Source organism: Camelina sativa, chromosome 5 (genome assembly GCF_030686135.1).
Source record: "Camelina sativa cultivar CO46 ecotype springtype chromosome 5, ASM3068613v1".
Classification (NCBI taxonomy): Eukaryota; Viridiplantae; Streptophyta; class Magnoliopsida; order Brassicales; family Brassicaceae; genus Camelina; species Camelina sativa.
Window position 1 is genome coordinate 5,543,431 of NC_141884.1, and position 16,758 is coordinate 5,560,188.

At 31.9% G+C, this 16,758-nt stretch overlaps 2 protein-coding genes across 2 annotated transcripts; one reads left to right on the forward strand and one right to left on the reverse strand.

The window, feature by feature from the left end:
* The first annotated feature begins 10,330 nt into the window (after positions 1-10,330).
* LOC147943288 (uncharacterized) lies at positions 10,331-11,355 on the forward strand. The gene is made up of 4 exons (XM_087512823.1): positions 10,331-10,459; positions 10,580-10,814; positions 10,935-10,988; positions 11,089-11,355. Exons 1-4 carry the CDS (start codon positions 10,427-10,429, stop codon positions 11,229-11,231), a joined length of 465 nt encoding a protein of 154 aa, XP_087368949.1. The 5' UTR covers positions 10,331-10,426; the 3' UTR covers positions 11,232-11,355.
* A 1,889-nt stretch (positions 11,356-13,244) lies between these two features.
* LOC147943289 (uncharacterized) lies at positions 13,245-15,576 on the reverse strand. The gene has a single exon (XM_087512193.1). The coding sequence runs from the start codon at positions 15,574-15,576 to the stop codon at positions 13,360-13,362; it is 2,217 nt and encodes a 738-aa protein (XP_087368319.1). The 3' UTR covers positions 13,245-13,359.
* Positions 15,577-16,758: the final 1,182 nt, after the last annotated feature.

Genomic DNA, 16,758 nt, shown 5'->3' on the forward strand with positions numbered 1-16,758 from the left:
TATGCTTAAAGCTGTACGGGGCAACAACAACAATAACACATAACACTCATCAAATATAGTATTAAAAATATAAAACAAATTATAGTTTGAGAAAATTTCTCTAAAAGATGTTTAACGGCTATCGCACCTACGGTTTATAATTTTTTTTTTTTTTTGACGATAAACGGTTTATAATTTATTAACTTGTAAATGTATTAAGTTTTCATGACATTTATGAAAAATCATATCTACAATTTATATTTTATATATAATATATAATGTAAATTATATTCAATATATGTATAAAACAATCAAATCATATACTCCCTCTTTATTAGAGTGGATGATCTTTTAAAATTTTCACCAAGATTAAGAAAATAAATAATAAATAATGTATTATTGTTAATTAATTTATTTTTTACTCCTTTTTAGTATTCATTTAGTTGTGTTTTTTTCTACACTTGCATTCAATTACATGCATATTGAACTATGTATTTTAAAAGTAAAAAAAAAAAATTAGTTATTTGATTTTATAAATAAAAGTGCATTAAATACATTAAAGAAAATCATAAAATATTATCCTTTATGATACAGAAAGTATATATATAATATATAATGTTAACTGTATGTTATATTCTAAAGAAGTAACGACGTGGTATTGTGAAAAATAAAAAAGATTGTTTTTTTAAGAATAAAGAAGAATTCATACATTATATCTTAAATGTATCATATCATTTAAGACAATGATATAATTTTGTATTTTCCTACAGATATGAATCATATGATATAATGATATAATGTCCAACAAATGCATTATAATGCATTCATACAGATAATGATATAATGATATATGTTAGACAAACATATGTTAGACAAACATCATTATCTGTTGTCTTATAATGATATATAATGCATTATATCATGCTAATATACAGATAATGATATAATGCATAATATAATGATATACAGTTAACATTATAATGTTATTTTATATAATGATATCATTATATATGTTATATACATTATAATGTTATAATGATATATAATGATATATATAATGCTATCATATATAATGTTAATGATATAACTGTATGTATACATACATATATGTTATATTATTATTCATATGCATATATACATACAGTTAATGATATCATTATAATGTTATAATGCTATATATTATGTTATTATAATGATTATGTTATTATATATTATGTTATTATGTATACCATTATGTATTATATAATGCATTATATCATTATATCATTAACATGATATGATATCATTAATATAATGCATTATAATATGATGTTTTAAGAATATAATAACATTATAATATAATGCATTATAAATAGATCTTAATATGTTAGATTCGAAGAAGGAATTAAAAATGCATTATAATGATATAATGCATTATATGTTAGACAAACATCATTATAATATGATAAAATGCATTATATACAGATAACATATGATCCAACAAATGCATTATAATGCTATCATATAGATAATGATATAATGTTGAAATAGATAATGATATCTATTGATATAATGCATCAACAAATGCATTATAATGCATTATATAATGATATAATTATATAATGTCCAACAAATGCATTATAATGCATTCATACAGATAATGATATAATACATTGTCTTTATCGAGAGAGCAGAGAATGCTATTCGCCTCTCAGATCCATTAAAGAAAGGCTTCCCATTTGAACATTGAAACATATATGATATAATGGGAAACATCAATGCTAGGAAAATGCATTGTCTTTATCGTCATATGATATATCATTTTCCTAGCATTTTCATATGACGATAAAGATAATGCATTTTCCTAGCATTGATGTTTCCCATTATATCATATATGTTTCAATGTTCAAATGGGAAGCCTTTCTTTAATGGATCTGAGAGGCGAATAGCATTCTCTGCTCTCTCGATAAAGACAATGCATTTTCCTCCGTTAGCATGCTTTTGCAAAAGAATCAATATTAGTAACTCTTGCCATACACGATAGGCTGACAGAATAAGAAAGAAACACATCAGTTTAGTTTAGAAGCAAAGTAGAGAATGGATAACTCTATAAGAGGAACAATAATGGATGGTCTCCTATAAGGAAATGATACAATAGAATACGTTGTAATTCTCTCAAGAAGCCGAGCGTAAGAATCCGGATTGATCGACTGAGAGGGCTTTTTACGAGATTCGTTTGAATCTCGAGAAGGATTCGAATGGGATGGTAGGCATTAACCCTCCCTTTCTTTCGTTTAGCATCAAATTTGAATCTCAATCGATCGGCTTGTCAAAATTTTCTTGTCCTGATTTTGCATCCAAAACCAAACTTGATTACGAAATCCGGTGAGGGGAAAAAATAAAATTGGACCGGTTTATTGGTAGGTTGATTAGATTGATCAATATAATGGGAAATAGATATGATATACAATTGGAAATAGATAGGTCCTCTCTACTAATTTATGGGCATTAATTTATAGCTGAATATGATCGAATGTTAAATTTACAAAAGTATAGTTTCATTTTCGAGAGAAAACAAGAGAATTATGAATAAAGGTTGTTTTTCTGTTCCCAAGTTATTTACATCTTTGGTCCCTCAAAATTTGCAACATTTATAGAAAAAGCTTTTAAGTAATATATTCAATGCTACTCATTCCTCATTGGAAAAGTTGTTATTCAATGAATGTATGCACGGAATGAGCGAGCGCTAATCACAAATTATGGTCTGTTATTTATAGTGGTAGATTGTTGAGATGATATAATCAAAATGATTATAAAAGTATGAAATTCATGAAAATATTAATTATATAAGAATTAAGAATATATGTTTGATTGTTTGATAATGTCAATATCTTAATTAAGATAATTCACATTATCACTAAATATATGGTATACATTTGAGTTTATCTTAATTAGAAACTATTTCAGATAAATAACTTGTACAATATTACAATCTTTTTTTATAAGTCATAGTTCAAAATTTTCTTTTTTTATAAGTCTATTCAAATTCTGTGACCGTGAGTTCGAAATTATTTTAAATATGCAATTATGAAAAGAAAAAAAATGATTTTAGCTTCTCTTAATTTTATTGATTTTATTATTATTATTATTTTTTTTTGTGGAAAATCAAACATGCATGCTCAATTGAAAAACATTTTAAGTAAGATTCGAGTGGAGCATCGCGTCCTTGATGATCAACTTCGATCCAAATTTGTACTAATCCAACTTCAGTTTTTTATTTTCTTAAAAAAATAAATAATAATATACTATATGATATTCGAAAGTCAAAACAAGTCAAACACACTGGAGGAGTCAGAGTTTGGAATCGACATGTAAATGAAAGACTCCGTCCAAATCAGAGTCTTCCGCTATGCAGAGGTTGAAGAGATAGGATGCAGGCCGGTCTAACCGGTTCAACCGCGAACCGGCAAGTGTTACGGTTCGGATCTTTATAAATAACCAGACTATTATAAAGTCGGATTAGCCCAGGAAAAACCGGCAAAAACTCGCGAACCGGCTGGTCGGTTCATCCGTTTTTTAAATCTTAAAGTTTTGAGACGTGGGCTTCTAAGGCCCAATTAGAATACGATGGTTGGTACTTGGTACTGCTATATTATCGGACCAGTTTTTGTTTTTATTCGTTTCTCAAGACCGATTGGGATAATTCTAGTTGTTTAACTTTTATTTAAGCAATGTAATTTACTCTTGCATTCAATTTGTAAGGCTTAGTGAAACAACTGAATGCAAGAGTAAATTACATATACTGTATGTTTACCTCTTCTGGGTTTAATTCAATTGTTTCCTTAGTTAATTTGAACAAAGAATGTTTATGAATTTTTAGTTCTTTTATTAGTTTCAAAACATATACAAATAACTTTGATCTTAAGTATTAATGTTGTGTCCAGATGATTGATGGTTAATGACATGTCATGGTATGACTATAAATAGATTAATTATTGTTGTTGTGAGTTTATTGTTGTCCAGTTTTTTTTTTTTCGAATTACAATTTAACTGAGAAACTAATACTTGTGAAAATAACTTACATATTACTGTATTTACGTCTTTTTTAAACTGACACTAAAATATAGGAAAGTGACGTGAGTTATTTGACGTTAATTTTTAGAATCTAACGTTAAGCTATATAAACCGACCGACTTTAAAAACCTTAGTATTTTTTTTGTAGAATAATTTTTGGATTCACTTATTCACTTCCTTTTAGTTAACCAATGAAAATATAATAATATGCAATATCAAATCATATTTAAAAATAAATTAAAATTAAAATAAAAGACAGTAATATAAGAAAACAAATTATGTAGTTTTTATTAAGGAAATTATTTTGATTTGGGTTTATAAAAAAGAAATTAAGGTTTATATTTTACAATTAAGAAAAACTATATATCGGTTTTAATTTATAAAGGAGAATTATGGTTTAGATTTATAATTAAAAAAAATTATATTTTAATTTGGGTTTATAAAAAAGTGGTTAGGGTTTAGATTTACAATAAAAGAAAATTATATGTCAGTTTGAGTTTATAAAAAATGATTAGGATTTAATATTATAATTAAAAAACTATAAATAATGTTAGGATTAATGATTTCAAAATCGAATTATTTAGATAATATTAATTATTTTAGTTTGTTTATTTTTGTAGCCTCTGTTTTATTAACCCAAACCTACATAATTTCTTTTTAAAAAATTTAGAAACCCCTATTTTATAAAAATTTGATTTTTTAATTTCTTTTGTCTTTTTGATTTATTTTTCCACCTCATGTGATTCACTAATAAAATTCATTTCGATAAGTCTATTCCATAACATAGCAACCCTCACATTACTCAGATTTATCACTGTTCTCATATCAAACATTTTTTGTAAAGGATCTGACCAACTCTCTCCCATACAATGTTCCAAAGCATCATTAGTGTCCATATCATCAAGAATGTGTGCACAGACTGAGCAAATGCTAATCATAAATATATGATTCGTTATATTTATTGAGAGATCAATGAGATCGAATGGGGAAAACGATGATAACAATCTGATATTTATGAAAGTATGATGATCGATGAGTTCAAACGGTCAAAATGATTATAAAAATCTGAATTTCATGAAGGTATGATGATGAACATATATAACGAACATCATGTTAAAATATCACTAAGAAAATGAAATCAGAAATAGTATGCACGCAATATATGCAATTTACGTAAACTAATTCTCATTGCAATTTACGTTAACTGATTCTCATTTTTAGATATATATATATATATATATATATATATATGAAAATGATAATTTTTATGACTTTTTAAACAAAAATCGTCCACAAACCACTTAAGCGACACCCACGAGTAAATTTTTTTTGCTTGTTAATCTCAAATTAACTAATAATCATCCAAAAACCACTTACTTTGGTATTTTCTATTTGTTGTACATGTGTCGTAGATGATATTTATTATTTACATGCCTAGTTGCTCGCTACTTTTTGTCGGCCTTTTGGGTTTATCTAATACTAGTAAATTTTGTGTGTGATTAGAACTCTACTTTAATTTTGAGTCCTCCACGTCTTTTGCTTTTCGTTGCAAATAGTAGTTTTTAATGGTTAATTGCTATTGACAATCGATAATAGAGTTCACTCGAATCAATGATACAAAATAACTTCGTCAACCGATTATTATAATTTCTTAAAATCAACAATCTTTAATTTGTTTGACATAAATTTGCATACGCTTGTTTAGTATATAATGCATTGTTCTTGTTGTTTTGTGCAGAATTGAGCATGCCGACACGATTAAATTATACTCCATCTGTATCATAATACTTGATGTTCTAGAATTTTTACATGAATTAAGAAAAACATTTAATGTTTAGCAATAAATGTATTCTTCATTTATAATAACATATTTTTATAATTATTAACTAATAGTATTTCATCAAATTTTTAAATTCTCATTTAATGATTTTTGAAATTTGTAATTTCTTAGTATTAATTGATAAAAGTATACAGAAAATCATCCTTTGTAATATAAAAAAAAATTCTAGAACATCAAGTATTCTGATATAGAGGGAGTATTTTAATCATTGAGATATACTGTAATTATGTCCAAATTATGTCTATTAGCTTTCACGTAAAACAAATGTAACGATTACATGAAACAATGTGTATGATGGTGATGAGGCGGCAACGATAGAATCATGGCAAAAATATACTGTATTATAGATGTCACAGTTTATCGATCTTCTTTTTCAAAAAAAAAAAAATATATATATTATAGATGTTAACACATATGTTTACCTCTTCTGGGTTTAATTCAATTGTTTCTTTGTAATGTTCTGATCACGGTGAATGAGTATTCATGTATTGCAACAGGCCGTGTTAAGTGATATTGAAAGTGGGAAAGATTTCATCTTGTGCGAGTGAGTACAATAGAGACGTCAGATTCCTACAGGTACTTTTTTTTTGTTTTCTCTCTATTTCATTCTGTAATTAAAGAATTTAAATGTTTGATTGGTTTTGGTTTGGTGCTTGGAATCAGCTGAAATGGGAATGAGTTATTGGATTAAAGATATTTTGATAATTAGGATGCTAGTGCTACACTACTTCTTGTTCGTTGCTAAATTGTTATTCGTTGTGTTTATAAAGGATTTGTGAATTTTTTTTGGGGTAGCACTGGTGAATTTAAGGCACTCTTTCTACAAGAATCTAAGTTTGCTTCGATCTCTGTTATACATAGTTTCAGTAAACAAACTTTAGCAAGTGTTCATCATCTCTGTTTAAGTCTATGGTGAATTGGTATCATGAGAACTCATACGAATTTGAGGCGAGAGTTGTTCTTTCAATATGATTTTTCTTCATTTTGTTTGTCTAAAATGAGGAGTGACGGCTATAGAATGAATTTGATGATCTGTAAAATGTTCTTTAAGAGTTGAGATGTTCATTCAGTTGATCCTTGGCTATGTCTCAACTCTGTGATTTATGAGACTGCCTTGTTTTCTTAATGATGTCATGCTACTCTTACTTCTACTCGACGAATGGAGGATCGTACGAATACGAAGGAGATCAGTCGAGGAAAGTGTCGTCAGTGATGAGTCCTTCTTCGGAGATATATGATGATGATGCAACAACGCCGCCGGAGAAAGATTGTCGTATATGTCATTTGGGAGTGGAAAATGAAAGCAGAGCTTAGAACACAAGGTAATACAGAGAGAAGAGAGGCTCAAAAGTGTATCTTCGTTCTTATCAAAAATGATTACATTGCATCATCCTTATATAATGGAGTGATGTTTAACCTAAAGCACTGGCGGACCTATTAAGGGGAAAAGGGGTTCAATTGACCCCCATTCATATTGAAATTAAATTTTTTTGTATAAAAACATGGTAAAAAATAGACTTTGACACCCCTAACACAGTGTTCAATCCTCCCTATGACACAGGTAAAATTATTTTCTGGGTCCGCCAGTGTCCTAAAGGTTACAATACTAGGTAGATTGCTGACAGATGTCATCATCAGCAGCAGGCGATCGGTGACGCAAGAACACTGAACCTGTTCTGTGTTTGGAGCGTAGTATGGGCTGGCTTTGGTTGTTTGACTGTATGAACAACACAAGTGGTGTGTGACTGTCCTCTGTTACCGTTAACAAGAGATACCATTTAAACATAAGCAACCACGGTAGGTTTAGTATCCTCAAGGTCCAAATCAACTTGTTGTTGGACTTCATTTGGGGCTTTACAGCTTACAGAAACGAGCGGTGGAGGTGCGATTGAATTAGGGTGTTCGTGTAAAGAAGATTTGGCTGTTGCTCATAGACAATGTGCTGAGACTTGGTTCAAGATCAAAGGCGACAAGTAATTAGTTATATTAAAACTACTTCATTTTTTTTTTTTTTTTTTAATTATCTTCTTGAATTTTCGAGTTATGGGTTTTGATTAGCTTTGATCATAATTCTTGTTAGGATTCTTAGGGGTTCTTGTTAATTAGGACCATAATGAGTGTTACGATTATAGATACTATTGTTTTGTTTCTAATATTTTGTTGTTTCTTATTTATATTTAAGATGCTAAGATCCATGCAACAGTCAAAATAAGTTTTTTTTTGGCCCAAAGAAAGACACTAGGTCATCATAGGTACATAAAAAGAAGGACAATACTTGGGTTCATCCCTAGGGGTGAACCTATTCATTCACCTCCTTATAAAATAAGGAAATAAAATCTGTATACATTATTATAAAATTAAAAAATTAAACCGCTCTTTAATAAACCCAAACCAACATATAATTTTGTTCTATTTGTAAAATCTAAACTCTAACCATTTCATTTGTGAACCCAAACCGACATATAATTTTGTTCTACTTATCAAATCTAAACCATAACCATCTCATTGGTGAACCCAAGCCGACATATAATTTTGTTCTAATTGTAAAATCTAAACCCTAACATCTCATTTGTGAACCCAAACCGACATATAATTTTGTTCTACTTGTAAAATCTAAACCCTAACCATCTCATTTGTGAACCCAAACCGACATATAATTTCGTTCTAATTATAAAATCTAAACCCTAACCACCTCATTTGTAAACCCAAACCGACATATAATTTTGTTTTAATTGTAAAATCTAAACCTTAACTATTTCATTTGTAAACCCAAACCAACATATAATTTTGTTCTAATTTTAAAAATCTAAACCAAGCCAATATTTAACTTTCCTTAATTAAAATTATACAGAATTTGTTTCCTTAATTTGTTTTGCTTTTTAATTTTTTTTTGATTTTTTTTTTAATGAAATATTAGATGTAAGATTCTGATTGGCTGAGAGAAGAGGAGGTGAACAAAAAGGTTCACCCCTAGGGGTGAACAAAAAGGTTCACCCCTAGGGGTGAACCTAAGTATTTTTCTAAAAAGAAAGGGGAGAAAAGAATAATACTTGGGTTCACCCCTATGGGTGAACCTCTCCATTCACCCCCTTATAAAATAAGGAAATAAAATCTGGATACATTATTATAAAATTAAAAAACTTAAACCGCTCTTTAATAAACTCAAACCGATACATATAAAATCTAAACCCTAATCATCTCATTTGTGAACTCAAACCGATATATAATTCTATTCTACTTGTAAAATCTAAACCCTAACCATCTCATTTGTGAACCCAAACCGACTTATAATTTCGTTCTAATTATGAAATCTAAATCATTTGTGAACCCAAACCGACATATAATTTTGTTCTACTTGTAACATCTAAACCCTAACCATTTCATTTATGAACCCAAACCGACATATAATTTCGTTTTAATTGTAAAATCTAAACCCTAACCACCTCATTTATAAACCCAAACCGACATATAATCTCGTTTTAATTGTAAAATCTAAACCATAACCACTTCATTTGTAAACCCAAACCGACATATAATTTTATTCTAATTTTAAAAATCTAAACCAAGCCAATATTTAACTTTCCTTAACTAAAAGTATACAGAATTTGTTTCCTTAATTTAGTTTGCTTTTAAATTTAATTTTGATTTATTTTTTAAATGAAATATTAGATGGAAGATTCTGATTGGCTAAGAGAAGAGGGGGTGAATGGAGAGGTTCACCCCTAGGGGTGAACCTAAGTATTTTCCGGGAGAAAATTAGAAAAAGAGGTTTTTATTAGAACAATACTTGGGTTCACTTCTAGGGGTGAACCTCTTCATTCACCTCCTTATAAAATAAGGAAATAAAATCTGTATATATATTATTATAAAATTAAAAACTTAAACCGCTCTTTAATAAATCCAAACGGACATATAATTTTGTTCTACTTGTAAAATCTAAACCCTAACCTTTCATTTGTGAACTCAAACCGACATATAATTTCTTTCTAATTATATAATCTAAACCCTAACATCTCATTTGTGAACCCAAACCGACATATAATTTCGTTCTACTTGTAAAATCCAAACCCTAACCATCTCATTTATGAACCCAAACCGACATATAATTTCGTTCTAATTGTAAAATCTAAACCCTAACCATCTTATTTGTGAACCCAAACCGACATATAATTTCGTTCTAAATGTAAAATCTAAACCCTAACCATCTCATTTGTAAACCCAAACCGACATATAATTTCTTTTTAATTGTAAAATTTAAACCATAACCACTTCATTTGTAAACCCAAACTAGACATATAATTTTGTTCTAATTTTTAAAATCTAAACAAGCCAATATTTAACTTTCCTTAATTAAAAGTATACAGAATTTGTTTTTTTAATTTGTTTTGATTTTTAATTTAATTTTGATTTAATTTTTAAATGAAATATTAGATGAAAGATTATGATTGGCTGAGAGAAGAGGGGTGAACAAAAAAGTGAACCTAAGTATTTTTCTTTTTATAAGTTGCAAGCAGCCGCTGACAATATAATTTTTCGTGTGTTTTCCTCAAGAGAATGAGGGAGCGTATAAAAGTTCTAGACAAATCTGTAAGAAGAGTCCATCTATGATCTCTCTGTCTCTAAGTAGAGTGTTTGATCCATACTTTATTCAGTTTCAGACGATGTTGACTGTTTTTTTGTGTGTGTGTGTGTGTCTGAATATCGTAGGTTAAGGACAAAATCGATGATTGTCTTAATAATCTCAGGGAGATGAAGGAGTTAGAGATCCAACTGAAACAGTCTTGCGGGGTTGACCCTCCTTGTATGACCACATCATATGCTTCTGCCATCGACTCTTGGCTTGAAACATGGAAGGATTGTAAGGAAATGGATATAGAAGTCTTCACTTGCTTAATCAGCAACCAGGGTTCTGAACAGTTTCGCAGAATGAAAATTGCACGCCGTAAGTAAATCCTATATAATATATGTATTTACAGAAAAGAAAAGACTATAGTGACTAGTTTTTTTTTTTTGTTTGATATTTTCGGTGGAAAAGATTCATAGCCTGATAATATATATGCAGGTTTTGCTGTAGTAAGTTTACTGATGGAAATCAGAGGGATAGAACTTCCACCACGTAAGAAACAACACTAGAAAACGCACTTGTCTTTGTTGTTGTTGTTGTTGTTGTTGTTGTTGTTACTTGTCACAAATGTATCAGTTTCTTTTTTCTTCAGATGATGATGCTAATATTCCACAACTCGAAGCTTTTCATGAAGAACTCCTCCAGGACAAAGTAGACGTATTGGAAGAACATTTATGTAAGATTCGAGTGGAGCATCGCCTCCTTGCTGACCAACTTCGATCCAAATTCGTATAATCCAACTTCAGTCTTTCATTTTCTTATTAAAAAAATAATGCCCCCTCGAGGCTCTGATTTATAATGCTTTCCCTTATATTCAAAACAAGTGAAAAACTCTCTGGGTACATCTATATTCATTGTATAAGACTGTGTATTGACGTGACTTATTCCGAAATCTTACAAATTAAATTACGTCACACAACAAAACAATGAATAATCTTACAATGAGAAGGATTAACATATTATCTGTGGGATAAATCCAATAATATTTGTGGGGCGGAGAGATGAATCTAAAAGGACTTTAAGTGCAGTCAGTAACTTGTCTGGTGGTAATCAGTCTCTCATAGGAGACTTCTCGCGCACGTTAGAATCCTGTAACTTGCGTGAGGACCCTCCCTCAGATGTGTCACAAATAGAGAGAAGTATGCGCCAACCCATAACATAAACTGAATCCCCTAATGTATGCTCTTCCACCCGGTCTTAATATCCGGTCCATCTCTAGCAATATGGTTGACATATCACATCTGATTGCATTGTTAACCATTATTGACACAAAGACAAATGGTGAAGTTCGATTATAGGGTATGTATTGGTGAACGCAAGAATTGTTAAAACATCCAGAGCCATAATCTAAAGATTAGCTTAACTTAAAAGACAAATAAACAGATGAGAATCTGTGCTTAAATAAACCATGAGTGAGCAGGAAACGAACAAGAAGAGTCTCTTTAAGGATTCTAAATTCCAAGAAATCAACAATAGGAATCATGATTCTATGTTTTTTATATGATAAAAATGAAAGGAGAAAAGCAGTACCAATCGTGCATCACTCCTAATAATCTACGATCATAAATGACGGGCAATGTGTTAGACCCGCTGACAGGAACCACACTTAAAAACCAAGCAATCGAGTTTTATGACCATTTAGTGCAGCTGCAACTCTTTTAAAGCCAAAGAAATTAAGTAAAGAGAGGTAAGCTAAGATACTGAGTGATTATAGCATCATAGAGAGTAATAACCAAAGAATATTATTTCATACCCGCCAAAGATCTTTTTTTTTTTTTTTTTTTTTTTTTTTTTTCTATTTTAAGGTTTCCATTGTAAGGCGCGGACAATAATTTCATTCCAGAACTTGGACTCTGCCTTGAATAGTTCTTTCCTAGCAATGTAGGATTTAGAAAAAGAACAAAACAATTTTTACTTGAAAATGCAATCAAACAATTTTTACTTGAAAAAAACTTGAAGTTTAGCAACTTTGGCAGCATAAAGAACATAAAGGTAGCAAGATTTGTCCTGGCATCACAATGAAAGAAAGACAGCACGTTTAGCAGCTGTACCAAACATTGTCGCGGTCATCAGATTCATCACAAAGAGGAGGATTGGTTCAAGCCTCACGACTTATATATATAACCATTGTTGTTGAAAGGCTTCTGTTCCAGAGGGCAACGTATCCTTCCTTCTTTACCAGTTTCCTGCAAAGGCTAGGAGTAGTAAGATTCAACATCTCTGGAAAATAAAATGTGAGATTAAAAGAGTAGACATATTGGCTAAAAAATCAAAGTAGCAAATGAAGACAAAAGAAACATTCCCTATACTCACAGAGACAATATGTTATTCCAACTTTCCATAATAAAGATACGTACCGTGATCACAAACTCCAAACAAATCATAAAGAACAAAGAATCTTATTCACGCCTGAATAGGCCTACTCAAAGCAGATTAAAAGGATGTTACCTGTCCATTGTTCTTCCAGAGCGAGTTCATGCTTATAGACAAAATCTCCTCCAGCGCGCAGCATTCTATTGATCTCAAGGAGCAAAAATCCATCTTTATCACAAGAAAAAAATATGGAACAGCAGAATCAAGCACACCAGAGAACCTTACCATCACGAGTATTCTCAAATCATTAGATGCTCAAATCTGATGGTGCGGATCCAAAGCGAGAGACTACCACAGAGACCAGACTCTCAGTTTCATAATCATACGTTAGAAGAGTTGAATCAGTCCATAATATTTGTAGGAGAGAGAGAGAGATGAATCAATAAAAAGAGATGAATCTTGAACGACTTAAATCTCGTGTGGTTTTTGACAAAGTAGAAAATACACAAACAAGAGCTAGAAAAGAAAAGAAAAAAAAAACATAATAAAATTAAACATGCGAAACTGGTAGTTCGAAAGGAATGGGGATGAAACTAGGGATATAGGTGAGGTGAGAAGGCCAAAGATCAACCATAGAATCATCTACTGGAATCTTGCTGAACACATCTCCCTTTACAATGTAGATGCAAGCATGCCCAGTTTCATCACAAGTACACACAAACAGCCTCTTTTCATTATCAACAAAGTAACTTGGCTGAGAGTCAAGACACTTGTGTTGTAACCTGGGGAAGTCTGGCATTGACACAGTCATGAGAGGCATCCACGCCACAGCCTCTCCATTACCGTCAATCTTGTGCTTTGTCACAAAAATGACAATCTCGCTGGTCATGTAGGACTGCCTTAACACTGAAAACCGATCTCCCCTGAATACAGCAAGGACTTGAGTGTAGCCAAAATCTTGCTCGTTAGGAGGTAGAAGACAAAAGGTGTTGAACATCTCCTTGGAAAAATCAAAGCTTCGGATGAAATACTCACGGGTAGGTGAATGATAAGCAATCCAATATAAATTCCCAGCCAAGGAAATAATAGTATCTAACTGCGGCATGCCCCAATCATGTTCAGAAGGGGCATTAACAATAAACTTCCACGCATCAGAATTGCACTCGTAGATGGCAACTTTTGGGTAGAGTTTGGCGCTACCATCGAAACAAAAATCGACCCCAAAAACCTTGTAACCTGTTGTTTTGTGTCTACTGTTATCGTACCCTAGGCCACAAAACCTGAATTCTTGATTCTCTATCAATCTCTTCTGTCTTAACCAAGGGTTCCAAACCACAAAACCTTTCTTCCAAATGCTAGATAGCAAGAACCCATCGCAATGAACTAAGTTGGTACATGGCATGTCTGAAGTTATATCATGCATCTCAAGAATCGGGTTGTCGAGATTGATGATGTCCACCGAAAAAATCTTGGAATTGGTCCTTAATATGAATTGAGGGCGTGCGCAAGCCAAGTAGTTCTTCAAGAAACTCTTGTCCTCCCAAAGAGCGTTCCAAAGCTTACATACCGCTCTGGATTGAGCAAGTGCTTTCCTTGGCAGTCGACAAAGTATCTCTCCGACCAACTCAGATGGTAACTCCTCTGATCTTTGAGTACTGAAAGGAATGGGGGTAAAAGTGGGGATATAAACGAGGTGAGAAGGCCGATGACCAACCATGGAACCTACTGGAATCTTGCTGAACACATCTCCCTTCACAATGTAGATACATGCATGCCCAGTTTCATCACAAGTACACACAAATAGCCTCTTTTCATCATCGACGAAGTAACTTGGCTGAGCGTCGAGACACTTGTGTTGTAACCTGGGGAAGTCTGGTATCGACACTGTCATGAAACGCATCCACGCCACAGCCTCTCCATTACCGTCAATCTTGTGTTTTGTAACAAAAATGACAATCTTGCTGGTCATGTAGGACTGCCTTAACAATGAAAACCGATCCCCCCTGAAAACAGCAAGGACTTGAGTATAGCCGAAGTCGTCTTGTTGTTGTTGGCTATGAGGTAGAAGACAAAAGGTCTTGAACATCTCCTTGGCAAAATCAAAACTTCGGATGAAATACTGACGAGCCACTGAATGATAAGCAATCCAGTATAAATTACCATTGAGAGACACCATTGTATCTAACTGTGGCACACCCAAATCTTGTTCGCAAGGGGCATTACTAATAATCTTGAACGCATCAGACTTGCAATCGTAGATGGCAACGTTTTGGTAGAGTTGGCCACTTGTATCGAAACAAAAATCATACCCAAAAATCTTGTAACCTGTTGTTTCGGTTTCGGGTCTACTATTATCGTACCCTAGGCCACAAAACCTGAACTCGTGATTCTCTACAAATCTCTTTTGTCTTCTTAAGCAAGAAGGGTTCCAAACCTCAAAACCTTTCTTCCAAATACTAGATAACAGAAACCCATCACAATGAACTAAGCTGGCTTGTATTAATGAAATGTCTAAAGTTATATCACGCACCTCAAGTCTCGGGTCATCATCGTCGTCGTCGTCGATGCCTACTGAACAAATCTGGGAATTGGTCCATACGATGAATTGAGGTAGCGTACGAGCCAAGTACTTTTCCAAGAAACTCTTGTCTCCCCAAAAAGCGTTCCATGTCTTGCTTACGGCTCTGAATCGAGCAAGAGATTTCGTTGGCAATCGACAAAGTATCTCTCCGACCAGGTACGATGGTAATTTCTCTGCCGGCGCCATTCTTTTCTTTTTTGCCGGTGTCATTCTTTTTTATTAGGTCTTTTCTTCGAAAGAGAATAGTATTATACTACTATTTGGGCCTAGTAGAGAGAGAGAGAGTATTATATACTAGGATAGGAATATTTACAATTATATTCTATAATTCTCAAAAAAAGATATCACACCTTCCACTTGCTTCAAAGCTGTATCAATACGCATAGATTTAGCTTGTAAGCTTTTACTTACCATGTTAATAGCATATAAAATGTCATGCCAAATAACCATACCAAGCAAAAACTCATAATTCTCAAGCGCATCTACCAAACTTTCAGTTTCACTCTTTAATATAGCATCATCACACACACTATGTAATTCTGTCAATGCTGACCTTATTTGAGGAGCTTGATACCTTATAGCTTTAATACTCTTAATTCGACTCTCCCATCTAGTATTAGACAGATTTTTCACCGTAAAACATGAAATATGCTTAAGTAAAACATTCCACCTTTTGGTAGAGATCGAAAATATTGTGTATATGCGTTGCACAATTCCAAAAAAAGATATAGCTTTCAAGCAAGAATGTGCCATGTCACTAACAACAAGATTCAAACTATGGCAAGCACATGGCATAAACAATGCTGTTGAATTAATTTCAAGCAATCTTTTTTGAACTCCTTGGTGTTTTCCTTTCATATTAGAACCATTATCATAGCATTGTCCTCTCACATTCCCAATATCAAGATCAAGAGACTTCAAAGCATTTTGTAATTCATTAAAGAGGCCTAATCCTGATGTATCATCTACTTTCAAAAATTCTAAGAAATACTCTTCTATTTTTATCTTTTCACTTGACATATTCACACATCTTATTATTATACTCACTAGGAAAGCGACCCGTGCGTTGCCGCACGGGGAACTGAAATTTTCTAAATTGAAATTTAACATTTGTAATTTATTCTAAATTCTTTTTTTCTCAATCAATTTGATCATTTTCACTTCTTGCTATTGCTTTCTGCTGATTAAAAAGCCAAAGATTCATTTCAATGTTATTATATTTTATGTTGTCACACACAAAAGTGAACCTTTTTTAGAGCTTGATGTACTATGAACATTACTTTTAACCATATATAAAATTTCACTTATGCTTGTCTCCGACCATATGGTGCTATATATTGGTATCCTTTCTTAATCGCTATTAGAAAT

Coding starts and splice junctions, on each gene's coding strand:
- LOC147943288 (XM_087512823.1), top strand. CDS start 10,427: ATGAGGGAGCGTATAAAAGTTCTAGACAAATCT. Junction 10,815..10,934: donor CAGAATGAAAATTGCACGCC/GTAAGTAAATCC, acceptor ATATATATGCAG/GTTTTGCTGTAGTAAGTTTA. Junction 10,989..11,088: donor AGGGATAGAACTTCCACCAC/GTAAGAAACAAC, acceptor TTTTTTCTTCAG/ATGATGATGCTAATATTCCA.
- LOC147943289 (XM_087512193.1), bottom strand. CDS start 15,576: ATGGCGCCGGCAGAGAAATTACCATCGTACCTGGTCGGAGAGATACTT.